We start from the raw sequence: 25,810 nt of genomic DNA on the forward strand, positions 1-25,810 counted from the left end.
ACCCATGACCACACCCTGTGACCACACCCATTGACCACACCCACAACCCTGTGACCACACCTACTGACCACACCCACTGACCACAGCCACGACCACACCCTGTGACCACACCCTGTGACCACACCCATGGCCACACCCAGTGACCACACCCTGTGACCACACCCATGATCACACCCTGTGACCACACCCATGATCACACCCATGACCACACCTATTGACCACACCCATGACCCTGTGACCACACCCACTGACCACGCCCCCATACCCCGGTTTTAGGTGGTGCAGCGCGTCCTCCACGCCCCTCTGGTTGTATCTGACCCTCTGACCACACCCATGGCCACACCCGTGTCCATACCCCGTTTTGAGGTGGTGCAGGGCGTCCTCCACGCCCCTCTGGTTGTATCTGACCCTGTGACCACACCCTGTGACCACACCCAGTGACCACTCCCAGTGACCACACCCTGTGACCACACCCAGTGGCCACACCCATGACCACACCCATTGACCACGCCCCCATACCCCGTTTTGAGGTGGTGCAGGGCGTCCTCCACACCCCTCTGGTTGTACCTGACCCTGTGACCACACCCATGACCACACCCATTGACCACGCCCTGTGACCACACCCAGTGACCACACCCATGACCACACCCCTGTGACCACACCTTGTGACCATACCCTGTGACCACACCCATGACCACACCCTGTGACCACACCCAGTGACCACACCCATGACCACACCCATGGCCACACCCTGTGACCACACCCATGACCACACCCATGGCCACACCCTGTGACCACACCCATGACCACACCCATGACCACATCCTGTGACCCCACCCAGTGACCACACCCATGACCACACCCACGCCCCCATACCCCGTTTTTAGGTGGTGCAGGGCATCCTCCACGCCCCTCTGGTTGTATCTGACCCTGTGACCACACCCAGTGACCACACCCAGTGACCACACCCATGACCACACCCATGCCCTCACCCTGTTTTTAGGTGGTGCAGGGCGTCCTCCACGCCCCTCTGGTTGTATCTGACCCTGTGACCACACCCATGACCAGACCCGTTGACCACGCCCCCATACCCCGTTTTGAGGTGGTGCAGGGCGTCCTCCACGCCCCTCTGGTTGTATCTGACCCAGTGACCACACCCTGTGACCACACCCATGACCACACCCATGACCACACCCAGTGACCATACCCTGTGACCACACCCTGTGACCACACCCATGACCACACCTATTGACCACACCCATGACCCTGTGACCACACCCATGGCCACACCCATGTCCATACCCCGTTTTTAGGTGGTGCAGCGCGTCCTCCACGCCCCTCTGGTTGTATCTGACCCTGTGACCACACCCTCTGACCACACCCATGACCCTGTGACCACACCCCTGAGACCACACCCATGACCACACCCTGTGACCACACCCATGACCACACCCTGACCACACCCATGTCCATACCCCGTTTTGAGGTGGTGCAGGGCGTCCTCCACGCCCCTCTGGTTGTACCTGACCCAGTGACCACACCCTGTGACCACACCCATGACCACACCCCTGTGACCACACCTTGTGACCATACCCTGTGACCACACCCATGGCCACACCCTGTAACCACACCCAGTGACCACACCCATGACCACACCCATGGCCACACCCAGTGACCATACCCTGTGACCACACCCAGTGACCACACCCTGTGACCACACCCAGTGACCACACCCTGTGACCACACCCATGACCACACCCATGACCACATCCTGTGACCCCACCCAGTGACCACACCCATGACCACACCCACGCCCCCATACCCCGTTTTTAGGTGGTGCAGGGCATCCTCCACGCCCCTCTGGTTGTATCTGACCCTGTGACCACACCCAGTGACCACACCCATGACCACACCCCATGCCCTCACCACCATACCCTGTTTTTAGGTGGTGCAGGGCGTCCTCCACACCCCTCTGGTTGTATCTGACCCTGTGACCACACCCATGACCACACCCAGTGCCACACCCAGTGACCACACCCTGTGACCACACCCATGACCACACCCATGACCACACCCATGACCACACCCATGACCACATCCTGTGACCCCACCCAGTGACCACACCCATGACCACACCCTGTGACCACACCCATGCCCTCACTCCGTTTTTAGGTGGTGCAGGGCGTCCTCCACACCCCTCTGGTTGTATCTGACCCTGTGACCACACCCTGTGACCACACCCATGACCCTGTGACCACACCCGTGACCACACCCATGACCCTGTGACCACACCCAGTGACCACACCCAGTGACAACACCCATTGACCACACCCATGACCACACCCATGACCACACCCACGCCCCCATACCCTGTTTTGAGGTGGTGCAGGGCGTCCTCCACACCCCTCTGGTTGTATCTGACCCTGTGACCACACCCTGTGACCACACCCTGTGACCACGCCCCCATACCCTGTTTTTAGGTGGTGCAGCGCGTCCTCCACGCCCCTCTGGTTGTATCTGACCATGTAGCTGTGCATGGCGGGGTAGTTGCTGCGGATGTTCTTCTCGGTGCTGCCGTTGGGCACCGTCCCGAACTTCAGCGGCGGGTACTGCTCCTGGGGGCGCTGGAACTGCGCCCCAAAAATTCCATTGGGACCCCAAAAATTCCACTGGAACCTCAAAACCCCCACTGGAACCCACAGGTACCCACTGACACCCCCCAGGCATGAGCAGGGGGTGCTGCTCCTGGGGCCGCTGGAACTGCCCCCAAAATTCCATTGGGACATCAAAAATCCCATTGGGACCCCAAAAACCCCACTGGGACACCAAAGATCCCATTGGGACCCCAAAAGCACCATTGGGACACCAAAAACCCCCACTGGAACCCACAGGTACCCACTGACACCCCCTGGGCATGAGCAGGGGGTGCTGCTCCTGGGGGTGCTGGAACTGCGCCCCAAAATCCCATTGAGACCCCAAAAAATTCCATTGGAACCTCAAAACCCCAGTGGAACCCACAGGACCCCAAAAATCCCATTGAGACCCCCAAAACCCCACTGGGACACCAAAGATCCCATTGGAACCCTGGAAACCCCACTGGGACACCAAAAATCCCATTGGGACCCCAAAAAGCCCATTGGGACCCCAAAAACCCATTGGGACACCTGCTTCTCCTCTGTGTCCTACCCTGTCCCTTGAGGTCCCCCCACCCCCCGGGGGTGTCACCCCATGTCCCCAATGCCCCCTCACCATGTCCCCCTCATGTCCCCTGATGTCCCTCACCCCCGGGGTGTCACCTCATGTCCCCCATGTCCCTTGATGTCCCCACCCCCGGAGTGTCCCCCACTGTCCCCTGATGTCCCCACCCCCGGGAGTGTCACCCCATGTCCCCAATCCCCTCACCGTGTCCCCCATGTCCCTGGATGTCCCCACCCCCGGTGTCCCCCATGTCCCTCCACCCCAGGGTGTCCCCCCTGTCCCTGGATGTCCTCCACTCCCGGGGTGTCACCCCTGTCCCCACCCCGGGTGTCACCCCATGTCCCCCCTGTCCCTGGATGTCCCCACCCCCGGGGTGTCACCCCATGTCCCTGGATGTCCCCCACCCCCGGGGTGTCACCCATGTCCCCCCTGTCCCTGGATGTCCCCCACCCCCGGGAGTGTCCCCCATGTCCCTCATGTCCCTTGATGTCCCCACCCCCGGGGGTGTCACCCCATGTCCCCCATGTCCCCTGATGTCCCCACCCCCAGGGTGTCACCCCATGTCCCCCATGTCCCTGGATGCCCCCTACCCCGGGGTGTCACCCCATGTCCCCTCACCCCCGGAGTGTCCCCCCATGTCCCCTGGATGTCCCTGATGTCCCCACCCCCGGGGTGTCACCCCATGTCCCTGGATGTCCCTGATGTCCCCACCCCCAAGGTGTCACCCATGTCCCTTGATGTCCCCACCCCCGGGGTGTCATCCCATGTCCCCACCCCCGAGGGTGTCACCCCATGTCCCCAATCCCCCCTCACCATGTCCCCCATGTCCCTGATGTCCCCCACCCCAGGGTGTCACCGTGTCCCCATGTCCTGGATGTCCCCACCGGGTGACGCTGTCCCGGCCTGTCCCTGGATGTCCCCCACCTGTCCCTGGATGTCCCCCACCCCCAGGGTGTCACCCCATGTCCCCCGTCCCTGGATGTCCCCCCACCCCCCGGGGGTGTCACCTTGCGGTCGCTGAGGCCGGACACGGTGTCCACGTACTCCTCCTGGATCATGAAGGCCGCCAGGTTGGCGGTGTAGCTGGCGAGGAAGATGACGGCGAAGAAGGCCCAGACCAGCACCATGATCTTGCTCGTGGTGCCCTTGGGGTTCTCCACCGGCACCGAGTTGTTGAACACCAGCGCCCACAGCAGCCAGATCGACTTGCCGATGGTGAAGGTGGAGCCCCCCGCGCCTGGGGGGGACACCAGGGGTCACAGAGGGTCACACGGGGTCATCCAGGGTCACAGGGGCACAGGGGACACAGAGATGGGGTCACAGGGGGACAGGGGACACCGGGGGGGTCACACAGGGTCACACAGGGACAGGGGACATTGGGGGGGTCACACAGGGACAGGCAGGGACACCCAGGGATGGGGTCCCAGCAGCGCCCACAGCAGCCAGATCGACTTGCCGATGGTGAAGGTGGAGCCCCCCGCGCCTGGGGGGGACACAGGGGGTCACAGGGGGACAGGGGACACGGGGACATTGGGGGCACACAAGGACACCCAGGGATGGGGTCCCAGCAGCGCCCACAGCAGCCAGAGGGGCTTGCCGATGGTGAAGGTGGGGCCCCCCGCGCCTGGGGGGGACACCAGGGGGTCACACGGGGTCATCCAGGGTCACCCAGGGACAGGGGACATCGGGGGGGTCACACAGGGACACTCAGGGTCAGGAACAGGGGGGTCCCAGCAGCGCCCACAGCAGCCAGATCGACTTGCCGATGGTGAAGGTGGAGCCCCCCGTGCCTGGGGGGGACACCAGGGGGGTCACACGGGGTCATCCAGGGTCACCCAGGGACAGGGGACATCGGGGGGGTCACACGGGGACAGGGGACACCAGGACAGGGTCACACAGGGTCACAGGGGGACAGGGGACACGGGGACATTGGGGGGGTCACACAGGGACACCCAGGGATGGGGTCCCAGCAGCGCCCACAGCAGCCAGAGGGGCTTGCCGATGGTGAAGGTGGAGCCCCCCGCGCCTGGGGGGGACACAGGGGGGTCACAGGGGGTCACAGGGGGACAGGGGACACAGGGACAGGGTCACAGGGGGACAGGGGACATGGGGACAGGGTCACCCAGGGTCAGGGGACATTGGGGGGGGGTCACAGGGCGTCTCAGGGGTTCATCCGGGGACAGGAGAAATGGGGACAGGGTCACACGCAGTCACCCAGGGACACAGGACACTGGGGTCACAGCTGTCCCCAGGTGTCTCCAGGTGTCCCCAGTGTCCCCACTCACACTGACCACTGACCATGCTCCATTTGTGTCCCCCCCATCCCAGGTGTCCCCTCCCACCCCAGGTGTGCCCAGGTGTCCCCAGATGTCCCCAGGTGTCCCCCCAGGTGTCCCCACTCACGCTGGCCGCTGGCCAGGCTCCGGTTGTAGCCCCTCCCACTCCAGATGTGTCCCCAGGTGTCCCCTCAGGTGTCCCCAGGTGTCCCCTCGCATCCCAGGTGTGTCCCCAGGTGTGCCCCCAGGTGTGCCCAGGTGTCCCCTCCCACCCCAGGTGTCCCCAGGTGTCCCCACTCATGCTGGCTGCTGGCCAGGCTCCAGTTGTGTCCCCTCCCATCCCAGGTGTGCCCTCCCACCCCAGATGTCCCCAGGTGTCCCCCCAGGTGTCCCCAGGTGTCCCCACTCACGCTGACCACTGGTCATGCTCCATTTGTGTCCCCCCCATCCCAGGTATGTCCCCAGGTGTCCCCCCAGGTGTCCCCCCAGGTGTCCCCAGGTGTCCCCAGGTGTCCCCACTCACGCTGGCCGCTGGCCAGGCTCCAGTTGTGCCCCCCCCATCCCAGATGTCCCCAGGTGTTCCCAGGTGTCCCCAGGTGTCCCCCCAGGTGTGCCCAGGTTTCCCCACTCACGCTGGCCACTGGCCAGGCTCCAGTTGTGTCCCCTCCCATCCCAGGTGTCCCCTCAGGTGTCCCCACTCACGCTGGCCACTGGCTTGGCTCCATTTGTGTCCCCCCCATCCCAGGTGTCCCCAGGTGTGCCCAGGTGTCCCCTCCCATCCCCAGGTGTCCCCAGGTCCTCCCAGGTGTCCCCAGGTGTGCCCAGGTGTCCCCTCCCATCCCAGGTGTCCCCAGGTGTCCACACTCACGCTGGTCGCCAGTCAGGCTCCGGTTGTGTCCCCTCCCACCCCAGGTGTCCCCAGGTGTGCCCAGGTGTCCCCAGGTGTCCCCCCAGGTGTGCCCAGGTGTCCCCACTCACGCTGGCCGCTGGCCATGCTCCGGTTGTGTCCCTTCCCACCCCAGGTGTGCCCAGGTGTCCCCCCAGGTGTCCCCTCCCATCCCAGGTGTCCCCAGGTCCCCCCAGGTGTCCCCACTCACGCTGGCCGCTGGCCAGGCTCCAGTTGTGTCCCCTCCCACCCCAGGTGTCCCCAGGTGTCCCCTCCCATCCCAGGTGTGCCCAGGTGTCCCCCCAGGTGTGCCCAGGTGTCCCCACTCACGTTGGCCGCTGGCCAGGCTCCATTTGTGTCCCCCCCATCCCAGGTGTCCCCAGGTGTGCCCAGGTGTCCCCTCCCATGCCAGGTATGTCCCCAGGTGTCCCCAGGTGTCCCCACTCACACTGGCCACTGACCAGGCTCCGGTTGTGTCCCCTCCCCCCCCAGGTGTCCCCAGGTGTGCCCCCAGGTGTCCCCTCCCACCCCAGGTGTCCCCACTCACGCTGGCCGCTGGCCAGGCTCCGGTTGTAGCCCACGGGGCTGAAGTACTCGAAGATGAAGACGGTGACGGCCACCACGGTGAGACACATCACGAACATCATCACCCACACGGCGGGGCTGTACGGCTCTGGGGGGACATGGGGACACCAGGGTGACATTGGGGTGACACAGGGACATGGGGACACCAGGGTGACATGGGGGGGACACAGGGACACATCACGAACATCATCACCCACACGGCGGGGCTGTACGGCTCTGGGGGACATGGAGGGGACACCAGGGTGACATTGGGGGTGACACAGGGACACCAGGGTGACACAGGGACATGGGGGTGACACAGGGACACATCAGGAACATCATCACCCACACGGCGGGGCTGTACGGCTCTGGGGGGACATGGAGGGGACATTGGGGGACACAGGGACATGGGGACACATCACGAACATCATCACCCACACAGCCGGGCTGTACGGCTCTGGGGGGACATGGGGACACCAGGGTGACACAGGGACATAGGGACATAGGGACACGCAGGGTGACACAGGGACATGGGGACACCAGGGACATGGGGGACACAGGGACACAGGGACACATCACGAACATCATCACCCACACGGCCGGGCTGTACGGCTCTGGGGGGACATGGAGGGGACATGGGGGTGACACAGGGACATGGGGACACATCACGAACATCATCACCTACACGGCCGGGCTGTACGGCTCTGGGGGGACATGGGGACACCAGGGGTGACATTGGGTGACACAGGGACATGGGGACACCAGGGGGGACACAGGGACACATCACGAACATCATCACCCGCACGGCGGGGCTGTACGGCTCTGAGGGGACACCAGGGTGACATGGGGGTGACACAGGGACATGGGGGTGACACCAGAGTGACACAGGGACATGGGGACACCAGGCTGACACAAGGACATGGGGGTGACACAGGGACACATCACGAACATCATCACCCACACGGCCGGGCTGTACGGCTCTGGGGGGACATGGAGGGGACATTGGGTGACATTGGGGGACACAGGGACACCAGGGTGACATTGGGGGACACATCACAAACATCATCACCCACACGGCGGGGCTGTACGGCTCTGGGGGGACACCAGGGTGACATTGGGTGACACAGGGACATGGGGACACCAGGGTGACACAGGGACATGGGGGTGACACAGGGACACATCACGAACATCATCACCCACACGGCCGGGCTGTACGGCTCTGGGGGGACACCAGGGTGACATTGGGTGACATTGGGGGACACAGGGACACCAGGGTGACACAGGGACACATCAGGAACATCATCACCCACACGGCCGGGCTGTACGGCTCTGGGGGGACATGGGGACAGCAGGGGTGACACAGGGACATGGGGACACCAGGGGTGACACAGGGACACATCAGGAACATCATCACCCACACGGCCGGGCTGTACGGCTCTGGGGGGACAGGGAGGGGACATTGGGTGACATTGGGGGTGACACAGGGACATGGGGGTGACACAGGGACATGGGGACACCAGGGTGACACAGGGACACATCAGGAACATCATCACCCACACGGCGGGGCTGTACGGCTCTGGGGGGACACCAGGGTGACATTGGGGTGACACAGGGACATGGGGGTGACACAGGGACATGGGGGGGACACAGGGACATGGGGACACCAGGGTGACACAGGGACACACCACGAACATCATCACCCACACGGCCGGGCTGTACGGCTCTGGGGGGACACCAGGGTGACAGGGGGTGACACAGGGACATGGGGACACCAGGGTGACATGGGGGGGACAGCAGGGTGACATTGGGGTGACACAGGGACATGGGGACACATCAGGAACATCATCACCCACACGGCCGGGCTGTACGGCTCTGGGGGGACACCAGGGTGACACGGGGGTGACACAGGGACATGGGGACACCAGGGTGACATGGGGGGGACAGCAGGGTGACATTGGGGTGACACAGGGACATGGGGACACATCACAAACATCATCACCCACACGGCGGGGCTGTACGGCTCTGGGGGGACACCAGGGTGACATTGGGTGACATTGGGGGACACAGGGACACATCAGGAACATCATCACCCACACGGCCGGGCTGTACGGCTCTGGGGGGACATGGAGGGGACATGGGGACACCAGGGTGACACAGGGACATGGGGACATGGAGGGGACATGGAGGTGACACAGGGACACATCAGGAACATCATCACCCACACGGCCGGGCTGTACGGCTCTGGGGGGACAGGGAGGGGACATGGGGACACCAGGGTGACACAGGGACATGGGGACATGGAGGGGACATGGAGGTGACACAGGGACACAAGGCTGACATGGGGACCTGGGAGGTGACATGGGGGTGACATTGGGACACAGGGAGGGACATGGAGGGTGACATGGGGGTGACATGGGGGGACATGGGGACATGGGAGGGACATGGGGGGAAATAGGGACACGGGGGGGTTTTTTGGGGGTGTTTTGGGGTGGTTTTTGGGGTATTTTGGGATGTTTTGGGGTATTTTGGGTACCCAGGAAGGCGGAGGGGGACACGGTGCCGTTGCTGCGGGACACCAGCACGCTGATCCCGGTTGGGTTTTGGGGGATCCTGGTTGGGTTTTGGGTTATTTTAGGGTAGTTTTTGGGGTATTTTGGGGTGTCTTAGGGTGTTTTTTGGGGTATTTGGGGGTATTTTGGGGTGTTTTTAGGGTGTTTTTGGATATTTTTGGGTGGTTTGGGGTATTTTGGGTACCCAGGAAGGTGGATGGGGACAAGGTGCCGTTGCTGCGGGACACCAGCACGCTGATCCCGGTTGGGTTTTGGGGGGTCCTGGTTGGGTTTTGGGGGGTATTTTGGGGTGGTTTTGGGGGTATTTTGGGGGTGTTTTGGGGGTATTTTGGGGTGGTTTTTGGGATATTTTGGGGTGGTTTGGGGTGCTCTGGGTACCCAGGAAGGCGGAGGGGGACACGGTGCCGTTGCTGCGGGACACCATCACGCTGATCCCCGTTGGGTTTTGGGGGGTTCCTGGTTGGGTTTTGGGGTATTTTGGGGTGGTTTTTGGGGTATTTTTGGGTATTTTGGGGTGCTCTGGGTACCCAGGAAGGCAGAGGGGGACACGGTGCCGTTGCTGCGGGACACCATCACGCTGATCCCAGGGGGGTATTTTGGGGTGGTTTTAGGGTATTTTTAGGTGTTTTTGGGGTATTTTGGGGTATTTTGGGGTGTTTTGGGTACCCAGGAAGGCAGATGGGGACACGGTGCCGTTGCTGCGGGACACCATCACGCTGATCCCCGTTGGGTTTTGGGGTGTTCCTGGTTGGGTTTTGGGTTATTTTAGGGTGGGTTTGGGGGTATTTTGGGGATATTTTGGGGTATTTTGGTACCCAAGAAGGCAGAGGGGGACACGGTGCCGTTGCTGCAGGACACCATCACGCTGATCCCCATTGGGTTTTGGGGGGTCCTGGTTGGGTTTTGGGGTATTTTTGGGGTGGTTTTTGGGGTATTTTGGGTTATTTTAGGTACCCAGGAAGGCAGATGGGGACACGGTGCCGTTGCTGTGGGACACCATCACGCTGATCCCCGTTGGGTTTTGGGTTATTTTGGGGTATTTTAGGGTGGTTTTTGGGGTATTTTGGGGTATTTTTGGGGTGTTTTTGGGGTATTTTGGGTACCCAGGAAGGCAGATGGGGACACAGTGCCGTTGCTGCGGGACACCATCACACTGATCCCCATTGGGTTTTGGGGGATCCTGGTTGGGTTTTGGGGTATTTTAGGGTGGTTTTTGGGGTATTTTTGGGTGGTTTGGGGTATTTTGGGTACCCAGGAAGGCGGATGGGGACACGGTGCCGTTGCTGCGGGACACCATCACGCTGATCCCAGGGGGGATTTGGGGGTATTTTAGGGTGTTTTTGGGGTATTTTGGGGTATTTTGGGTACCCAGGAAGGCGGATGGGGACACGGTGCCGTTGCTGCGGGACACCATCACGCTGATCCCTGTTGGGTTTTGGGGGATCCTGGTTGGGTTTTGGGGGGTCCCAGTTGGGTTTTGGGTTATTTTGGGGTGGTTTTTGGGGTATTTTGGGGTGTTTTGGGTACCCAGGAAGGCAGAGGGGGACACGGTGCCGTTGCTGCGGGACACCAGCATGCTGATCCCAGTTGGGTTTTGGGGGGTCCCGGTTGGGTTTTGGGGTATTTTGGGTTATTTTAGGGTGGTTTTTGGGGTGTTTTGGGTGTTTTGGGGTATTTTGGGTACCCAGGAAGGCAGATGGGGACACGGTGCCGTTGCTGCGGGACACCATCACGCTGATCCCGGGGGGGATTTGGGGGTATTTTAGGGTGGTTTTTGGGGTATTTTGGGGTATTTTGGTACCCAGGAAGGCAGAGGGGGACACGGTGCCGTTGCTGCGGGACACCATCACGCTGATCCCGGTCTCCACGAAGGGCACGGAGAAGTCGATGATCTCGGAGCGCTCCTCGTTGATGGTCAGGGAGCCGATGGCCATGTCTGCCCGCTGGTAAAACACCTGGGGGGGGGGAAATTTTGGGGTATAAATGGGTGTTTTTGGGGTACAGGGGGGTGGTTTTGGGGTACAGGGGTGGTTTTGGGGTCCCACCCTTCCATTGGACTCCCCCCTTTGGTTTCTCTGGGGGTGTCTCCCCAACTCCCCCCCCATTGCCGGGGGGGGCTCTGGGGTGGAATTTTGGGGGCACAGGGAGGTGTTTTGGGGGTGCAGGGATATTTTGGGGGTACAGGGGGGTATTTTGGGGTCCCACCTTCACCTCCATGCTCTCACCATCCCCCCTCAACCCCCGGTTTCTCTCCCTGCCCCCACCTGAGGGGGGGGTCTCTCCCCCATCCCACCGTGTCTGGGTAGGGTTTCCTATTACGGGACCGGGTTTTTGGGTTAAAGGGAAGTATTTTTGGGGGTACAGGGGGGTATTTTGGGGTCCCACCTCCTCCTCCATGCCCTCCCCACCCCGACAACCCCCCATTTCTCTCCCTGCCCCCACTTGAGGGGGGGGTCTCTCCCCAAACCCACCGTGTCCGGGTCAGATTTCTTATAACAGGGTCAGGTTTTTGGGGGTACAGGGGGGTATTTTTGGGGGTACAGGGGGGTATTTTGGGTCCCACCTCCCCACCATGCCCTCCCCACCCCCTAAGCCCCCATTTCTCTCCCTGCCCCCACTTGAGGGGGGGTCTCTCCCCAAACCCACCGTGTCCAGGTCAGATTTCCCATAACAGGGTCAGGTTTTTGGGTTAAAGGGGGGTATTTTTGGGTTAAAGGGGGTATTTTTGGGTTAAAGGGGTATTTTTGGGGGTACAGGGGGTTTTTGGGGTCCCACCTCCCCCTGTGCCCTCCCCACCCCCCAACCCCCGATTTCTCTCCCTGCCCCCACCTAGGGGGTTGTCTCTCCCCCATCCCACCGTGTCCTGGTCGGGTTTCCCATTATTGGATGGGGTTTTTGGATTTAAGGGAGAGTATTTTTGGGGGTACAGGGGATATTTTGGGGTCCCACCTCCTCCTCCATGCCCTCCCCTCCCCCCCCAACCCCTGATTTCTCTCCCTGACCCCATTTCGGGGGGGAATCTCTCCACAAACCCACCATGTCCAGGTCAGGTTTCCCGTTATGGGATGGGGTTTTTGGGTCAAAGGGGGGTATTTTTGGGGTACAGGGGGGTATTTTGGGGTACAGAAGGGTATTTTGGGGTCCCACCTCCCCCACTATGCCCTCCCCACCTCCCCAACCCCCGATTTCTCTCCCTGACCCCATTTCAGGGGGGAATCTCTCCCCCATCCCACCATGTCCACATCAGGTTTCCTGTAACGGGGTTGGGTTTTTGGGTCAAAGGGAGGGGTATTTTTGGGGGTACAGGGGGGTATTTTGGGGGTCCCACCTCCTCCTCCATGCCCTCACCACCCCCCTAACCCCCAATTTCTCTCCCTGCCCCCACCTAGGGGGTTGTCTCTCCCCCATCCCATCCCCATCCTGGATGAGTTTCCCGTTATGGGATGGGGTTTTTGGATCAAAGGGGGGTAATTTTGGGGGTATTTTTGGGGGTATTTTGGGGTCCCACCTCCTCTTCCATGCCCTCCCCACCGCCCCAACCCCCGATTTCTCTCCCTGCCCCCACTTGAGGGGGGGCTCTCTCCCCAAACCCACCGTGTCCAGGTCAGATTTCTCATAACAGGGTCAGGTTTTTGGGTTAAAGGGGGGTATTTTTGGGGGTATTTTGGGGGTCCCACCTCCCCCACCATGCCGTTCCAGACGCCGTCGATCTTCTTGCCGTGCTTGCCGTTGGTGACCAGGTAGAGGTCGTAGGTGAAGCCGAGGGCCCGGGCCAGGCGCTTCAGGATGTCGATGCAGAAGCCCTTGCAGCATTTCTTCTCGAACGGGGGGGGGCTGGCACACCCCAAAATTTGTTATTGGGGGGAGAGGAGGGGCAGGGGGTGTCAGGGACACCCCAGGGCAGTGGGGGCACTCCCAAAGCAATGGGGGCACCCCAGGGTGGTGGGGACACCCCCAAAGCAATGGGGGCACCCCCAAAGCAATGGGGGCACCCACAAAGCAATGGGGGCACCCACAAAGAAATGGGGGCACCCCCAGGGTGGTAGGGCACCCCAACATTTGTTATTGGGGGATGGGGGGCACAGGGTGTCAGGGACACCCGGGAGTGAGGGCACCCACAAAGCAATGGGTGCACCCCCAGGGTGGTGGGGACACCCCTAAAGCACAGGGGCACCCCTAAAGCAATGGGGGCACCCTCAAAGCACAGGGGCACCCCCGGGGTGGTGGGGACACCCACAAAGCAATGGGGACACCCCTAAAGCAATGGGGGCACCCCAGGGTGGTGGGGGCACCTCAAAATTTGTTATTGGGGAGGGGAGGGGCACGGGGTGCCAGGGACACCCCGGGGTGGTGGGGGTACCCCTAAAGCAATGGGGGCACCCCCAGGGTGGTGGGGGCACCCAAAAACCAATGGGGACACCCCTAAAGCAACGGGGACACCCCCAAAGCAATGGGGGCACCCCTAAAGCAATGGGGGCACCCCTAAAGCAATGGGGACACCCCCAGGGTGGTGGGGGCACCCCCAAAGCAAAGGGGGCACCCCGGGGATGGTGAGGGCACCCTAAAGCAATGGGGGCACCCCCAGGGTGATGGGGGCACCCCCAAAGCAATGGGGGCACCCCAAAGCAGTGGGGCACCCCTAAAGCAATGGGGATACCCACAAAGCAATGGGGGCACCCCTGGGGTGGTGGGGGCACCCACAAAGCAATGGGGACACCCCTAAAGCAATGGGGACACCCCCAGAGTGGGGACAAGCCCAGGGTGAGGAGACCATGAAGGGAGGGGGAAAGCAGGGTGGGGGGACACCCCAAAATCTGTTGAGGGGGGGCATGGGGTGCCAGGGACACCCCCAGGGTGGTGGGGGCACCCACAAAGCAATGGGGGCACCCCTAAAGCAATGGGGGTACCCCCAAAACAATGGGGGCACCCCCAGAGTGATGGGGGCACCCACAAAGCAATGGGGACACCCCCGGGGTGGTGGGGGCACCCCCAAAGCAATGGGGACACCCCTAAAGCAATGGGGGCACCCCTAAAGCAATGGGGACACCCCCGGGGTGGTGGGGGCACCCCCAAAGCAATGGGGACACCCCCAAAGCAATGGGGACACCCCCGAAGCAATGGGGACACCCCCGGGGTGGTGGGGGCACCCACAAAGCAATGGGGGCACCCCCAGAAGCAATGGGGACACCCCCGAAGCAATGGGGGCACTCCTAAAGCAATGAGGACACCCCCGGGGTGGTGGAGACACCCCCAAAGCAATGGGGACACCCCCAAAGCAATGGGGACACCCCCAGGGTGGTGGAGGCACCCCCAAAGCAATGGGGACACCCACAAAGCAATGGGGACACCCCTAAAGCAATGGGGACACCCCCAGGGGGGTGGGGACACCCCCAGGGTGGGGACAAGCCCGAGGTGGGGAGACCATGAAGGGGGGGCTGGCAAAGCCAGGGTGGGGGGACACCCCAAAATTGTTGAGGAGGGGAGGCTATGGGGTCCCAGGGACATCCACAGTGTGGTGGGGGCACCCACAAAGCACAGGGGGCACCCCCCAGTCCCCCCAGTTGCTCCCTGTGTCCCCCAACATGTCCCCAGTCCCCCCAGTTGCCTCCCCTTTCCCCAGTCCCCCCAGTTGCCCCCAGTCCCCCAGTCCCCCCATTCCCCGTGCCCACCTGGCGGTGTGGTTGAGCTCTCCCCAGTCCCCTCAGTGGCCCCCCAGTTTCCCTCCAGTCCCCCAGTCCCCCATTTGCGCCCACCTGGCGGTGCGGTTGAGCTCTCCCCAGTGCCCCCAGTCCCCCCCATCCCCCGTGCCCACCTGGCAGTGCAGTTGAGCTCTCCCCAGTCCCCCAGTTGCCCCCAGTCCCCCATGTCCCCAGTTGCCCCCCAGTGCCCCCAGTCCCCCAGCTGCCCCCATTTGCGCCCACCTGGCGGTGCGGTTGAGCTCTCCCCAGTCCCCCAGTTGTCCCCAGTCCCCCTATGTCCGCCAGTTGCCTCCCAGTGCCCCCAGTCCCCCCAGTTGCCCCCCATTTGCAGCCACCTGGCGGTGCGGTTGAGCTCTCCCCAGTCCCCCCAGTTACCTCCCAGTCCCCCCAGTTGCCCCCCCATCCCCTGTGCCCACCTGGCGGTGCGGTTGAGCTGCCTGCGGCAGGGCACGGAGTCGCGGATGCAGGTGCCGGTGGCGGGGTCGGTGCTCTCCACGATGACGAAGGGACGCTCCTCCAGCGTGGCCACCGTCAGGTGCCGCCCGTCCTCCACCGGCTGCAGGAACCGCCCATACCGGGACCACTCCGGGTACTTGAGGCGCAGCACCCGCCCCTCCCAGCTGCCCACCTGGGGGGGACACGGGGGGGACACGTGGGGACATCATTGGGATACGTGGGGACATGGTTGGGATGGGGGGGGACATGGTTGGGATGTCCCTGTGTCACTCCGGGCACTTGAGTCGCAGCACCCGCCCCTCCCAGCTGCCCACCTTGGGGGGGGACACGGGGGGGACATGTGGGGACATCATTGGGATGGGGGGGACATCATTGGGATGGGGGAACATGGTTGGGATGGGGGGACATCATTGGGATACGTGGGGACATCACTGGGACACATGGGGACATCATTGGGATGGGGGGGACATCATTGGGATGGGGGGGGACATCATTGGGATGGGGGGGACATCACTGGGACACGTGGGGAAAACACTGGGACGTGTGGGGACATTGTTGGGACATGCTGGGACATGGTTGGGATGTCCCTGTGTCACTCCGGGCACTTGAGCCGCAGCACCCGCCCCTCCCAGCTGCCCACCTGGGGGGGACACGGGGGGACGTCATTTGGATGTCCCTGTGTCACACTCAGGTACTTGAGCTGTAGCACCCGCCCTCCCAGCTGCCCACCTGGGGGGGACACGGGGGGGACATGGTTGGGATGGGGGGGGACATGGTTGGGATGGGGGGGGACATGGTTGGGATGTCCCCGTGTCACACTCTGGGTACTTGAGCTGCAGCACCCGCCCCTCCCAGCTGCCCACCTGGGGGGGGACGCGGGGGGGACACGTGGGGACATCGCTGGGACACGTGGGGACATTATTGGGACACGGGGGGGACATCATTGGGACATCGCTGGGATATGAGGGGACATCACTGGAATAGGGGGGGACATCTTTGTGACAGGTGAGGACATTGAAGGACACCACTGGGACAGGAGGGGACAGGAGGGGCCAGGAGGTGACAGGTGGGGACAGGTGGGGACAGAAGGGGCCAGGAGGTGCCAGGAGGTGACAGAAGGGGCCAGGAGGTGCCAGGAGGTGACAGAAGGGGCCAGGAGGTGACAGGAGGTGACAGGAGGGGACAGGAAGGGACAGGAGGGGACAAGTGGGGACACCACTGAGACAAGAAGGGATAGGAGGGGCCAGGAGGTGACAGGAGGTGACAGGAGGTGACAGAGCCATCCCCACGGTGTCCCCAGTGCCACTGACCACCTCCCAGGTGCGCTCCTTGCCCAGGGCCAGCACGACCAGCGAGGGGTTCACCAGGAACCCGTCGGCGTTGAAGGAGAAATCCTGGCGGTCCCACGAGATGTTGGTGAAGTACCTGAGGGGACAGCGGCGCCGTCACCGGCACTGTCACTGTCATTGTCATTGTCACCGGCACTGGGGACTGGGCTGCTCCCAACTGTCCCCAAGCCAAGCCAAGCCAAGCATGTCTACACTCACTCGAGTGTCCCCAACCCAACCCGAGTGTCCCCAAACCAACTGTCCCCAAGCGTGTCCAGAGCCACCCAACTGTCTCCAACCCAACCCAACCCAACTGTCCCCAACCCAACCCAACTGTGTCCAGACCCACCTGAGTGTCCCCAACCCAACCCAACCCAACCCAACTGTCCCCAACTGTTCCCAAGCAACCCAACCCAATCCAGTTGTCCCAACCAATCCAACCCAACTCAACTGTTCCCAACCCAACTGTCCCCAACCCAACCCCAGTGTCCCAACCCAACCCCAGTGTCCCTAACCCAACCCAACTGTACTGTCCCAACTCAACTCAACCCAGCCGTTCCCAACCCAACCCAACCCAACTGAATCCAATCCAACCCAACCCAACTGTCCCCAACCCAACCCCAGTCCCTAACCCAACCCAACCTAATTGTCCCAACCCAACCCAACTGTTCCCAACCCAACCCAATCCAACCCAACCCAACCCAGTCCAATCCAACCCAACCCAACCCAACACAACACAATCCAACCCAACCCAACTGTCCCCAACCCAACCCAACTGTCCCCAACCCAACCCAAATGTCCTAACCCAATCCAATCCAACCCAGTTGTCTCAACCCAACCCAACTGCTCCCAACCCAACTGTCCCCAACTCAACCCAACCCAACTCAACCTAACTGTCCCAACCCAACCCAACCCGTTACCAACCCAACTGTTCCCAACCCAACCGAACTGTTCCCAACCTAACCCAACCCAACCCAACCCAACCCAACTCAACTTTTCCCAACTCAACCCAACCCAACCCAACCAACCCAACCAAAACCAACCCAACCCCACCCCACCGTCCCACCCCTCTCCCCCCAACCCCGAGCACCCACCGGTGCAGGTTGTCCCCGACACGGGTGGCGTTGGGGGCGCGGCAGTCGCCGCCGAACTCGGGGATGGAGCCGTAGTCGCGCAGCAGCGCCTCGGCGCCCTTGGCCACGATGGCCACGCCGTTGAGCAGCCGGCGCTGGAGGTCGTCGCGCCAGCCGGCCGACAGCACGGCGAACAGCCCGGCGGGCGCGTGCCGGGGGGGCCCCTCCCCGGCCCCCAGGTTGGGCCCCACCACGAACCAGACGTAGCCCGGCCCCGCCAGGCCGGCGGCGCGGGCGGCGGCGAACACGGCCTCGGCCTCGTCGCGCGAGCAGTAGAGCAGCCGGATCTGCGCCGACACCTCGCGCAGCTGGCGCCGCGCCCGCTCGCCCCCGGGGTCGCCCGTCAGGTTGAGGGTGACCACGCCCCGGTGCTCCCAGCCGATGAAGCTGCTGTCGGTCAGCACCTCCACGTAGTCCACGAAGGCCTCGTGGCCCGGCAGCAGCGTGGTGACCACGGCGAAGGCCGTCCAGTCGTACTCCTCCAGCAGCTCGAAGATCACCTGCAGCTGCTGCTCCGTGGACGAGCCCAGCTGCAGGAAGGTGGAGCCCTTCTCCTGGGGGGAAAACAGGGGGTGGGAGGGGCCACGGTGGGGTGGGGGACACAGGGTTGGGGACGGTCAGGTGGGTTTGGAATGTGGTGGGGGGTTGGGGACACTTTGGTTGGGGACAGTTGGGTTGGGGACACTCAGGTGGATTTGGAACATGGTGGGGGGTTGGGGACACTTGGGTTGGGGACACTTGGGTTGGGGACACTTGGGTTGGGGATGGTCAACTGGGTCTGGAACGTGGTTGGGGATTGGAGACACTTGGATTGGGGACAGTTGGGTTGGGGACACGGGTTGGGGACACACTTGGATTGGGGACACTTGTGTTGGGGACACGGGTTGGGGACACTCAAGTGGGTTTGGAACATGGCAGGGGGTTGGGGGACACTTGGGTTGGGGACACTTGGGTTGGGGGACACTTGGGTTGGGGGACAGTTGGGTTGGGGGACAGTTGGGTTGGGGGCAGTTGGGTTGGGGACACTTGGGTTGGGGATGGTCAACTGGGTCTAGAACATGGTTGGGGATTGGGGACTGTTGGGTTGGGGACAGTTGAGTTGGGGACACTTGGGTTGGGGACACTCAAGTGGGTTTGGAACATGGCAGGGGGTTGGGGGACACTTGGGTTGGGGACACTTGAGTTGGGGACGGTCAACTGGGTCTAGAACATGGTTGGGGATTGGGGACTGTTGGGTTGGGGACACTTGGGTTGGGAACAGTCAACTGGATCTGGAACATGGTTGGGGGTTGGGGACACTTGGGCTGGGGACAGTCAGGTGAGTGTAGACACAGTTGGGTTGAGGATGATCAGGTGGGTTTGGAACGTGGCTGGGGGTTGGGGGACACTTGGGTTGGGGACACTTGGATTGGGGACACTTGGATTGGGGACACACTTGGGTTGGGGGCTGTTGGGTTGGGGACACTTGGGTTGGGGACACTCAGGTGGATTTGGAACATGGTGGGGGGTTGGGGACACTTGGGTTGGGGACTGTTGGGTTGGGGGCTGTTGGGTTGGGGACAGTTGGGTTGGGGACACACTTGGGTTGGGGACTGTTGGGTTGGGGACAGTTGGGTTGGGGACACTTGTGTTGGGGACACTCAGGTGAGTGTAGACACAGTTGGGGTTAGGGACGGTTGGTTGGGGCACACTCAGCTGGGTCTGGACACAGTTGGGGACATTTGGATGGCCCTGGACATGGTCAGGGTTGGGGACACTTGGGTTGGGGCACACTCAGGTGGGTCTGGACACAGTTGGGGACATTTGGATGGCCCTGGACACGGTTGGGGTTGGAGAGAGTTGGGTTGGGGTCAGTTGGGTGACCCTGGACATGGTTGGGATTAGGACCATTGGGTGACCCTGGCACAACTGGGGACACCTGCACTGGGGACAATTGGGTGACCCTGCCCACAGCTGGGGTCACTTGGGTTGGGGACAGTTGGGTGACCCTGGACACAGTTGGTTTGAGGACCACTGGGTGACCCTGGCACAGCTGGGGACGGCTGCACTGGGGACAGTTGGGTGACCCTGACATGGATGAGGTCACTTGGGTTGGGGACAGTTGGGTTTGGGACAGTTGGGTGAGCCTGGCACAGCTGGGGACAGTTGGACTGGGGAGAGTTGGGTGATCCTGGACACAGCTGAGTTGAGAACCATTGGGTGACCCTGGACACAGTTGGGGACAGTTGGACTGCAGACAGTTGTGTTGGGGACAGTTGGGTGACCCTGGACATGGTTGGGGTTGGGGTCACCTGCACTGGGGACAGTTGGGGTTGGGGACAGTTGGGTGACCCTGGACACAGTTGTTTTGGGGACAGTTTGATGACCCTGGCACAGTTGGGGCAGCTGCACTGGGGACAGTTGGGTGACCCTGGACACAGTTGGGGTTGGGGCCACCTTCACTGGGGACAGTTGGGTGACCCTGCCATGGCTGGGGTCACCTGCATTGGGGACAGTTGAGTTGGGGACAGTTTGGTGACCCTGGCATGGTTGGGGCCACCTGCATTGGGGACAGTTGTGTTGGGGACAGTTGGGTGACCCTGGACATGGTTGGGATAAGGACCATTGGGTGACCCTGGCACAACTGTGGACAGCTGCATTGGGGACAATTGGGTGACCCTTGCCAGAGTTGGGGTTGGGGGCACCTTCACTGGGGACAGTTTGGTGACCCTGGACAGTCAGTTTGGGGACAGTTGGGTGATCCTGCCATGGTTGGGGACACCTACACTGGGGACAGTTGGGTGACCCTGGCACAGTTGGTTTGGGGACAGTTGGGTGACCCTGCCATGGCTGGGACCACCTTCACTGGGGACAACTGCTCTCCACCCCCTCCCCTTCCCCATTTCCCCCCCATTCCCCCCCCTTTCCCCCCAAACCTTAGGCGTGAGCACGATGGCGGCGCCGCCGCTGACGCCCACGATGGGCACGGCCGTCTGCGCCGACACGAAGTCGAGGATCTGCGCCACGGCGCGCGAGCGCGTGTCGTCCTCGAAGACCACGCCGTGGATGCGCAGCGAGGACAGCACGTCGCAGAGCCGCACCAGCAGGCTGCGCGGGTTGGTGTCGTTCAGCACCAGCCCCACCGCGTTCACCTCCAGAGAGAGGTTCCCCAGCGTGGCGGGCGCCAGGCGGGGCCCGGCGGGGCCGTACGAGGCCCCGCTCAGGATCACGGCCACGTTGAGGGTCCGGCGCGGGGCCGGTGGTGCCGCCGGGGGCTCCAGGAAGGGGCTGGCGCAGGCCAAGGCCAGGGCCAGCAGCATCCTGAGCGCGGCGGGGGCGGCCAGAGGGGGGGTCATGGCGGGGACGGTGGCGCCCGTGACACCTGGGGGGGACAGGGGACAAAGGGGGGGGGGGGTGGGGTCCTCGTGGTGAACACTGGGGAGGTCAAGGAGATCCCAGTAACTCCCAGTAACTCCCCAGTAACTCCCAGTAACTCCCAGTAACTCCCAGGGAGATCCCAGTAACTCCCAGGGAGATCCCAGTAACTCCCAGTAACTCCCAGTAACTCCCAGGGAGATCCCAGTAACTCCCAGGGAGATCCCAGTAACTCCCAGTAACTCCCCAGTAACTCCCAGTAACTCCCAGTAACTCCCAGGGAGATCCCAGTAACTCCCAGGGAGATCCCAGTAACTCCCAGTAACTCCCAGTAACTCCCAGGGAGATCCCAGTAACTCCCAGGGAGATCCCAGTAACTCCCAGTAACTCCCCAGTAACTCCCAGTAACTCCCAGGGAGATCCCAGTAACTCCCAGTAACTCCCAGTAACTCCCAGGGAGCCCCAGTAGCCAGGAAGGGTCAGTGGGGTCCTCATGGTGAACACCGGTGAGGTCAATGAGCTCCCAGTAACCCCCAGTAACTCCCAGGGAGCTCCCAGGAATGCCCCAGTAACCAGGAAGGGTCAGGAGGGGTGGGAATGGTGCCCACCAGTAACCCTCAGTAACTCCTAGGGAGCCCCAGTAACTCCCAGTAACTCCCAGGGAGACCCAGTAACTCCCAGTAACTCCCAGGGAGACCCAGGAATGCCCCAGGAGCCAGGAAGGGTCAGGAGGGGTGGGAATGGTGAACACCAGTAACGCCCAGGAGCTCCCAGTAACTCCCAGTAATCCCCAGTAACTCCCAGGGAGACCCAGTAACACCCCAGTAGCCAGGAAGGGTCAGTGGGGTCCTCATGGTGAACACCGGTGAGGCCCAGGAGCTCCCAGTAACTCCCAGTAACTCCCAGGGAGCCCCAGTAACGCCCCAGTAACCAGGAAGGGTCGGTGGGGTCCTCATGGTGAACACTGGTGAGGTCAAGGAGCTCCCAGTAACTCCCAGTAACTCCCAGTAACTCCCAGGGAGCCCCAGTAACGCCCCAGTAGCCAGGAAGGGTTGGTGGGGTCCTCATGGTGAACACCGGTGAGGTCAATGAGCTCCCAGTAACCCCCAGTAACTCCCAGGGAGACCCAGGAATGCCCCAGTAGCCAGGAAGGGTTGGTGGTGCCCTCCCAGTGCACACCGGTAAGGCCCAGTAACTCCCAGTAACTTCCAAGGAGCCCCAGTAGCCAGGAAGGGTGGGAATGGTGTCCACCCAGTGCACACCAGTAAGGCCCAGGAGCTCCCAGTAACTCCCAGGGAGCCCCAGTAACTCCCAGGGAGCCCCAGTAACACCCCAGGAGCCAGGAAGGGTCGGAAGGGGTGGGAATGGTGTCCACCCAGTGCACACCAGTAATGTCCAGTAGCTCCCAGTAACCCCCAGGGAGCCCCAGTAACGCCCCAGGAGCCAGGAAGGGTCGGGAGGGGTGGGAATGGTGCCCACCAGTAATTCCCAGTAACGCCCAGTAACACCCAGGGAGCCCCAGTAACAGCCATGACAACGAGGTGACAAACCGGTGTCTTTGTCCCCAAACAGCAGGGGACAAACCCGTGTCACTGTCCCCAATAAAGGGGTGACAAACTGGTGACAGTGGGTGACAAACCTGTGTCACTGTCCCCACAACAGGAGTGACAAATCTGTGTCATTGTCCCCAGAAAAGGGGTGACAAACCCTGTCACTGTCCCCATGACAACCAGGTGACAATCCTGTGTCACTCTCCCCATGACAGTGAGGTGACAAGCCCGTGTCACTGTCCCCACAACAGCAGGGGACAAACCCCTGCCATTGTCCCCACAACAGGGGTGACAAACCGGTGACAGCAGGTGACAGACCGGTGTCACTGTCCCTATGACAACCAGGTGACAAACCCATGTCATTGTCCCCAAAAAAGGGGTGACAAACCCATGTCACTGTCCCCAAAAAAGGGGTGACAAACCCATGGCATTGTCCCCAGAACACTGAGGTGACAAACCCCTGTCATTGTCCCCACAACAGGGGTGACAAACCTGTGTCACTGTCCCCACAAAAGGGGTGACAAACCCTGTCACTGTCCCCATGACAACGAAGTGACAAACCTGTGACAAACCCGTGTCATTGTCCCCAAAAAAGGGGTGACAAACCTGTGACAGTGGGTGACAGACTGGTGTCACTGTCCCCAGAACAGCAGGTGACAAACCCGTGTCACTGTCCCCATGACAACCAGGTGACAAATGTGACAGCAGGTGACAGACCAGTGTCACTGTCCCCATGACAACCAGGTGACAAACTGGTGTCACCATCCCCAGAACAGTGGGTGACAAACCCCTGCCATTGTCCCCACAACAGCAGTGACAAATCCTGTCACTGTCCCCAGAAAAGGGGTGACAAACCAGTGACAGCGGGTGACAGACCAGTGTCACCGTCTCCATGACAACCAGGTGACAAACCCGTGTCATTGTCCCCAAAAAAGGGGTGACAAACCCTGTCACTGTCCCCATGACAACCAGGTGACAAACCCTGTCATTGTCCCCAGAACAGTGGGTGACAAACCTGTGTCACTGTCCCCACAACAGCGGTGACAAACCAGTGACAGCGGGTGACAGACTGGTGTCACCATCTCCATGACAACGAGGTGACAAACCCCTGCCATTGTCCCCACAACAGCAAGTGACAAACATGACAAACCCCTGCCATTGCCCCCACAACAGGGGTGACAAATCTGTGTCACCGTCCCCATGACAACCAGGTGACAAATGTGACAGCAGGTGACAGACCTGTGTCACTGTCCCCATGACAACCAGGTGACAAACTCTTGTCATTGTCCCCAAAAAAGGGGTGACAAACCCCTGCCATTGTCCCCACAACAGAGGTGACAAACCTGTGTCACTGTCCCCAAAACAGGGGTGACAAACCAGTGACAGCAGGTGACACACCTGTGTCACTGTCCCCATGACAACCAGGTGACAATCCTGTGCCACTGTCCCCAAACCAGCAGGGGACAAAGCTGTGTCACCGGCCTTGGCACAAGTCAGTGTCCCCACCCCCTGTCACCCCTCCCTGTGTCCTCCACCCCCCCCCTCGGTGACACCCCGGTGTCCCCAAGCCCCCTCCATGTCTCCTCCCATGTCCCCAAGCCCTGGTGATGCTCCAAGCCCCCTCCCCGTGTCCCCTCCGTGTCCCCACCCCTGGTGACACCCCGATGTCCCTAAGCCCCCTGTGTCCCCCCATGTCCCCCTCAGGTGACACCCTCGGTGTCCCCCTTGTCCTCCCCATGTCCCCACCCCCAGTGACACCCCCAGTGTCCCTAAGCCCCCCCTCGTGTCCCCCTCAGGTGACACCCCTGGTGTCCCCAAACCCCCTCCCCGTGTCCCTCCCATGTCCCCACCCCTGGTGACACCCCCAGTGTCCCCAAGCCCCCTGTGTCCCCACCATGTCCCTCCTCAGGTGACACCCCAGTGTCCCTAAGCCCCCAATGTCCCCCCATGTCCCCACCCCTGGTGACACCCCCATGTCCCCAAGACCCCCTCTGTGTCCCCCCATGTCCCCACTCCCAGTGACATCCCTGATGTCCCCTTCATGTCCCCCCATGTCCCCACCCCTGGTGACACCCCTGGTGTCCCCAACCCCCCGTGTCCCCCCATGTCCCCACCCCCTGGTGACACCCCTGGTGTCCCCAAGTCCCTCCCTTGTTCCCCTGTGCCCCCTCAGGTGACACCTCCGATGTCCCCAAGCCCCCTCGTGTCCCCCTATGTCCCCTCAGGTGACACCCCAGTGTCCTCAAGCCCCCTCTCCGTGTCCCTCCATGTCCCCACCCCCGGTGACACTCCCAATGTCCCCAAGCCCCCTCGTGTCCCTCATGTCCCCACCCCCAGTGACACTTCTGGTGTCCCCAAACCCCTGTTGTCCCCCCGGTCCTACCTGGCCCAAGCTCCGCTCGGGGGGCTTTGCCTCATCTCGGTCGGGGGAGGGAGTACAAAGGGGGCTTGAGGGACACTGAGGGGGTTGGGGACACCTGAGGGGGTTGGGGACACTGAAGGGAGGTTGGGGACAATTGGAGGGTTGGGGACACTGGAAGGGGTTGGGGACACAAAGGGGGTTGGGGACACAAAGGGGGTTGGGGACACTGAGGGGGGTTGGGGACACAAAGGGGGTTGGGGACACTGAGGGGGTTGGGGACACAAAGGGGGTTGGGGACACCTGGAGAGGGTTGGGGGACACCTGGGGGTTGGGGACACTGGGGGGTTGAGGACACCTGGAGGGGTTGGGGACACACAGGGGGTTGGGGACACAAAGGGGGGTTGGGGACACTGAGGGGGTTTGGGGACACAAAG

The 25,810-nt window shown here is 62.1% G+C and overlaps 1 protein-coding gene across 1 annotated transcript in view; it reads right to left on the bottom strand.

Annotated features, from left to right (window-relative positions):
- The window catches only part of LOC126642838 (glutamate receptor ionotropic, NMDA 2D-like), a 29,830-nt gene extending 4,394 nt beyond the window's left edge, over nucleotides 1-25,436 (bottom strand). The window contains exons 1-10 of the mRNA XM_050320799.1: nucleotides 25,398-25,436; nucleotides 21,026-21,471; nucleotides 18,072-18,664; nucleotides 16,960-17,074; nucleotides 15,610-15,821; nucleotides 13,172-13,328; nucleotides 11,296-11,449; nucleotides 6,908-7,033; nucleotides 4,206-4,435; nucleotides 2,470-2,630 (exon numbers count right to left, since the gene is read on the bottom strand). Of these exons, the coding sequence (XP_050176756.1) occupies nucleotides 2,470-2,630; nucleotides 4,206-4,435; nucleotides 6,908-7,033; nucleotides 11,296-11,449; nucleotides 13,172-13,328; nucleotides 15,610-15,821; nucleotides 16,960-17,074; nucleotides 18,072-18,664; nucleotides 21,026-21,445 (2,168 nt within the window). The 5' untranslated portion in view covers nucleotides 21,446-21,471; nucleotides 25,398-25,436. The remainder of the gene's footprint in view (nucleotides 1-2,469; nucleotides 2,631-4,205; nucleotides 4,436-6,907; nucleotides 7,034-11,295; nucleotides 11,450-13,171; nucleotides 13,329-15,609; nucleotides 15,822-16,959; nucleotides 17,075-18,071; nucleotides 18,665-21,025; nucleotides 21,472-25,397) is intronic.
- Nucleotides 25,437-25,810: the final 374 nt, after the last annotated feature.

The sequence above is a fragment of the Myiozetetes cayanensis genome, unplaced genomic scaffold (assembly GCF_022539395.1).
Source record: "Myiozetetes cayanensis isolate MyiCay16 unplaced genomic scaffold, myiCay2020 scf250, whole genome shotgun sequence".
Classification (NCBI taxonomy): domain Eukaryota; kingdom Metazoa; phylum Chordata; class Aves; order Passeriformes; family Tyrannidae; genus Myiozetetes; species Myiozetetes cayanensis.